At 40.9% G+C, this 6011-nt stretch overlaps 2 protein-coding genes across 2 annotated transcripts; both read right to left on the bottom strand.

Annotated features, from left to right (window-relative positions):
* Nucleotides 1-1635: 1635 nt before the first annotated feature.
* On the bottom strand, nt 1636-3204 carry LOC114349904 (PI-actitoxin-Aeq3a). The gene is made up of 3 exons (XM_028300491.1): nt 3102-3204; nt 2473-2566; nt 1636-1765 (listed from the first exon to the last, which is right to left on the bottom strand). The coding sequence occupies exons 1-3, from the start codon at nt 3190-3192 to the stop codon at nt 1636-1638; spliced, it is 315 nt and encodes a 104-aa protein (XP_028156292.1). The 5' UTR covers nt 3193-3204.
* Nucleotides 3205-4688: 1484 nt separating this feature from the next.
* LOC114349908 (ATP synthase subunit b, mitochondrial) lies at nt 4689-5571 on the bottom strand. The gene has a single exon (XM_028300498.1). The coding sequence runs from the start codon at nt 5548-5550 to the stop codon at nt 4738-4740; it is 813 nt and encodes a 270-aa protein (XP_028156299.1). The 5' UTR covers nt 5551-5571; the 3' UTR covers nt 4689-4737.
* Nucleotides 5572-6011: the final 440 nt, after the last annotated feature.

Here is a 6011-nt window from a genome sequence, read left to right as displayed (position 1 = left end):
GCAAATAATAATTAAGCGAAAAAATATAAGTTGTTGGTATCGGGGTTCACACGCACTGAGAGACCTCATAGTAATATTTGTGAATAACGACGTTAAGCTCGTGTGCCGAAGCAATGACGAATGGAAATTCGCCGGCGTGGCGAGTCTTGCTCCACTGCTCTGAGCGCTTCCTCCCGCCCCCACCCCACCACCCGCGCTCGTGCGTAATCCTGAATCGCGATATGTAACTTTTAGTCACTGCGCTGTACTTATAAGGCTGGTCTCGCAGCATCGTTGAGAGGGTTCGCAGTAAAGCAGTGTGAGTGCGAGCTGTTCTAAATCGACGCAGAGAAGTTAGCTAATTCCCTAAGCAGGTTAGCATAGCATATCTGACCCGCGGGGGATAGGCTGGTGCCGGACACCCCAGGCGGCTTGTGTCGATGAGTCGTCTGCAGCGACTCATCAAACCCACTGATGAATCCTCCTTGATGACCAGAGGGGTCCTTTTTAGGGTTTCGTAGACAAATGGAAAAACGGAACACTTATAGATTCGTCATGTCTGTCTGTCTGTCTGTCCGTCCGTACATCACAGCCACTTTTTTCCGAAACTATACTAATTGTAACCTGTGAAATACCGCAGTGTCTCAAGACAAAAGTATTTGACCAGTGTGTGTTGCCAGTGATGGTATACGGATCTGAGACGTGGTCGCTTACTATGGGCCTCATAAGAAGGCTCAAGGTCACCCAAAGGGCGATGGAGCGTGCTATGCTCGGAGTTTCCCTGCGTGATCGAATCAGAAATGAGGAGATCCATAGGAGAACCAAAGTGACTGACATAGCCCGCAGAATAGCTAAAATCAAGTGGCAGTGGGCGGGGCACATAGCTCGTAGAGCTGATGGCCGCTGGGGCAGGAAAGTTCTTGAGTGGCGACCACGAGCCGGAAGACATAGCGTGGGCAGGCCTCCCACTAGGTGGACCGACGATCTGGTGAAGGTCGCGGGAGGTGCCTGAATACGAACGGCGCAGGAACGGTCTTTGTTGATATCCTTGGGGGAGGCCTTTGTCCAGCAGTGGACGTCTTTCGGCTGAAAAGAACGAACGATTGAAACTTGGTATGTAGATGTATTCTGTAAACCGCATTAAGATTTTTTACACAAAAATAGAAAAAAAAAGCTATAAATTTTGGGGGTTTCCCATACTTAGAAATGAAACTTTTTTTTCATCAAACCCATATAATACGTGTGGGGATAGGTCTATAAAAATTATATTGAGGTTCCTAATATAGGGTTAACAACAGAAGGGTTCCGTTTTTTGCCATTTGGCTACGGAAGCCTAAAAAGGATTGAGGATTATTTCGGTTAAATGTAGATAATTTCGTTCGTTTCAGCCAAATGACGTCCACTGCTGGATAAAGGCCTCCCCCAAGGTTTTCCACAATGAACGGTCCTGCGCTGCCCGCATCCAGGCTCTTCCCGCGACCTTTACCAGATCGTCGGTCCACCTAGTAGGAGGCCTGCCCACGCTACGTTTTCCAACCCGTGGTCGCCACTCGAGAACTTTCCTGCCCCAACGGCAACGAGCTATTATTTATCTCTCTAGCTCGTAGATAATTTATTGATGGTAAATTTTTGTTGATTTATTGAAACAGTCTGAATTCACAAATATGTAACAACAGCTCCACAAACTGCGGCGCAGATCTGGGCGTTGGGAAACCTGTTGTGGTTCCCGCCGCAGCCGCTGTATGAGAAACCTCTGCACGATCGAATAGAGATGTCAAAATACCACCTGAAAAAAAAGTTTTATGGAATTAATTAAAACAATAATAACTTGTGAGCTGAGATTAAGAAAGCCCTTGCGAGCAAAAGTATCATCATCCACATCACAGTTTGTTTGTACCAATAATTATGTAAGGTCCATCCATGTTTATGTGTATCCATGGTATCAATTTAAAGTTTTTAATTATGGGCTCCTTCCCACGTCTGGGTAGTTTTGCGGCATCCTGCATCACTGAATCCCGCAGAAAGCATTTGTGTGTTCACACAGCAGTACTTAACCAGTTTTTTACAAGTATAGTTTTATGCAGTTACGGGAGTTTGAAAATAATGCATACCTACAGAAATCTGCTTCAATGTAATAATACTTGTAATTAAACTGGATCCTGTTTTTTACTGGTCCAGTTGAATGTTAAAACCTAATTGCTTTGAACGGTTTTTTGCGGTCACTGCACACGGGATGTTCGTATGAATGTTTGTAGTAAAACACGTATCTACTAAACGGGATCCTGCAAAAAACAAACCTTATCCTTCTTCCGGATCCTTCATTTACCGGATCCCGCAAAACGGGATTTCTGTGAGAACGAGCCCATAAAGATGCCGCTAGTTTATAACCCCGCCTATTGATGACACTAGTCAACATAACACTAGCGGGCCGATTTAGCCCCCAGGCCGTAGTTTGGGGACCCTAGTTTTAAAATTTACAAGGTAAATACTTACAATGGGTAATAGTCGTTGCACTGGCCGAAATCAGGTTGCAGCCGACAATAAATACTTTCTGATAAATTAACTTTTATTGCGTGTTGTCCGGGATCTTTAGAAAAGCAGATAAAATTATTATAGTCAGAAATCAAACTTTGTTAAATTATATTATATTGGTGTTTCATTATAAACCGAAATTATTGATGAAGCTATATAAATTTTATTTTGCTTTAAGTAAGCTTAAAATACGTCGTTATATCCGTAAACGAACCAAAGTCGCTGACATAGCCCGACGTATTAGCAAGCTGAAGTGGCAATGGGCAGGGCACATAGTACGCAGAACTGACGGCCGATGGGGCAGAAAGGTTCTGGAATGGAGGCCGCGTACCGGAAAACGCAGCGTGGGACGTCCACCTACAAGGTGGACCGACGACATCGTAAAGGTAGCAGGGAAGCGCTGGACGCAGGCCGCTACCAATCGATCAACATGGAAAGCATTGGGGGAGGCCTATGTTCAGCAGTGGACGTCCTGTGGCTGAAATGATGAAAGCTTAAAATTCTATATTGTATTCAAAAGCTCAACTAGAATTTTTCTATTATACAAACTAGTTTTATTCGCATAGCCAACAAGAAAATGCACATCTTACCTCGACAACGATCCTGGCATTCCGATAACGAGTTAAATTGATTCATATTTTGTGGGCAGTTCCCGAATTTGGCAGTTTTACAATCTTCCATCTTAATGTCGTAGTAAAATCTAAAGATAAAGAAAGAAACATAAATTAAAAGGCGAAGACACTTGACTGATTTTATTGGATTTAGCTACTATAACTATTATAAAGATAAAAAAGTTAGAATAGAACACATTTCATAATCTACGATAATCCACAGGTCTAAGTTTAGAAGAGGCTTACAAAACAAAACAAAACTTGAAATTACAAGCGTAAGAGAGAGATTAGCATACACATCAGAATCAGGTCAATAAAGATGCATGTTTGTAATTGTATGCTGCAAGAGAGATACATTTAAGCAAATAATTACTTATAATAAGTAATTATGATAAAAAATTAATAAAAACTTTGCGGTACCTTGGTCTAGACATTCCCCCGGCATAGCATTCATATTCATTCGGTTGGTATTTACAAAAAACATCCCAATCCAATTTAGTTTCCCTCTCGTCTTCTGTTTCTCCATCAGATGCGTCGTCACCTTAAAATAATTGTATTTCAATAGGTACCTACCTACCTAAATCTAGGTGTCTTCTACAACGTGCTCCCTTTGACTTTCTGGAACTTTAAGGATATATCCTATGAATAAAAACTAGTTAAAAGATTGTAGGTAGGTACCACTGTGTTCCTAAAGGCATATTTTCGAAGATAATGATCATCAATCTTTTTGTACATCATTTTCATTGATAAGTTATGTAAAATTAAGATGATATTGATATTTTCACATAAACACGGTTATTTATCTATGGCGAATTATTTTCTATAAAAAAATAAAACAGAGGATCCAAAGATCAGTGTTTAGACTTAAGTCCTTGTAGATTTTGAAGGATTTGGTGTAATCTCAAACTAAGAAATGCCACAGAGCCCCTATTGCGCTTATTTGTAATGTCTTTCATCCGCGTTTCATCTTTAGTCCACACTCCATTTTCATGTGCAATTCGGTAACAACGGATTTAAGCACTTTCCATTAAAAGTCCGAGAACCTTATTTTTTCACTAAAACACAGCAAATGTTCGTGAAGGCATTTGACTTGCGTTTGAGAAAAAGTAGCTTTCTTAGTCTTAAACCGAAAACCTTATATTGATAAATTAAAGAAGAGAGTTGAGGCGTATCACCGCACCGTCGGTACCATCCGTCCATGCATCGTTCCCAGGCTTACCTGGTTCGCCAGGCCTCCCAGGTTCGCCAGGCCCCCCCGGTTTGCCAGGCCTCCCAGGTTTGCCAGGTCCTTGTTGCTCGGTGTTAAGTATAAACATATTTATACACAGAAATCCAAGAACAGCCCATAGCATTTTATCTATACTATATTATAATACCTACTATGTAAAATGTTTATAAAATATAAATAAAAGAAGTAAAATATATAAAACTACACACACCATTCGATAACAGATTTTTATTTTGTGTAATCTTTAGGCTCAAGAGTCATAAAATAAATAAGAGCCTATAAACCGAGGGGACTTCGTATTTTTATTCGAGTAATAAAACAACCACGTAGTTTGGTAGTTCGTTGTTGAAAATAAAAATAATACATAAACCAGAACATCTATGTATATTACTTCGCACGACTGGCGGCTGCAGCTAAGTCTCGAATAGCACTTTCTAGTGCCTGCTTTTCGAAGTCCGGGGTTATAGATTTCATCACGTTTTCTAATATCCAACCAATCATCCACTTTTGATGTATTCGAGCCTCGGATTGATATCGTTTGACGTGGTAGTCCATACGACCTCTAACTGTTTTGTATACGAGCATGAACCGCTCCCGATACGCCGCTTCAAGTTGCATAGCCACGTTCTCCTTTTTAGCATCCATCAGTAATTTCTGTCCTTCCGCTCTCATCTGAGCATCCTTGGCATCTTTTATGGTTGTCTCGTAGCTAGCAGTTTCAGCTTTTCTACTACTTTCGAATTCGGCAACTATTGCATCTACATCTTTGTCTAAAGAGGCACCAATACCTGGCCCCATCTTGGTGGCTACGAGATATAAAACTAGGACCCAAGATAGTCCACTGTAATACTCATGCTCCATGATAAAAATTTCCTTGCTCAATAAGTAGTTCGCTACAACGATTCCGAATACATAAGGGCCCGAAACGCCTGTCTTTGAATGGAAGAATAGAAACCATTCTTCGGGTATAAAGCCAAACCTCACCTTGGCAGAAAATTCTTGGCGTTTCAAGCCTGGACCTTTACTGCCGCCACTTACAGCCGCCCCGCCCTTGCCCCCTGAGCCTGGGCAAACAGCGCCTTTGCCTGCAGGAGGCTTTGTTTTTGAAGTCGGACACAATGGCGTGTGCGTTGCAAATATTGCTCTCGGTAATAGTAATTGAGGGTGAACTGCAAAATTAGTAAAGCGATATGCAAACATATTACTTCAGATAAATTTAAATTTTCAAATTAATCAAAAATGATTTGACTATTTTGACATATTAGATCCTTCAGAAACAATTTTCCATAGAAAATCTAAAAAGGTTTTACGAATGGGTGTTACACCGAGCCATACATGTCTAAGCCCGGCCTTACACATTTTTAAGTCGTTTCCGTATTTGACGGCTGTATAGTATACGCAAGTGCTAAGAAATTGCCATAAATCGACTTACAAAAAGTGTTTGAGTAAGTTCTTAATTGAGTATAATTTTAACAAAAAAAGCAAAACCGACTACTAAAAAAGTGCACTATAAAGTAGAAAATAAAGCTTGTAAAATACCTAATCAGCATGATTGATATAGACGAAACTATTTGGGAACGGTCTTAGATTAATAAAGCCTAGATAGATAGTCATTGCACGAAAGGTGAGGCAGCTTTTAGTGAGCCGGAACGGCTCACCCG

The sequence above is a fragment of the Ostrinia furnacalis genome, unplaced genomic scaffold (assembly GCF_004193835.3).
Source record: "Ostrinia furnacalis isolate ACB-3 unplaced genomic scaffold, ASM419383v2 OfSCF0723, whole genome shotgun sequence".
Lineage (NCBI taxonomy): Eukaryota > Metazoa > Arthropoda > Insecta > Lepidoptera > Crambidae > Ostrinia > Ostrinia furnacalis.
The sequence above is the reverse complement of the archived record's forward strand: the minus strand, read 5'-3'. Positions and strand labels throughout refer to the sequence as shown.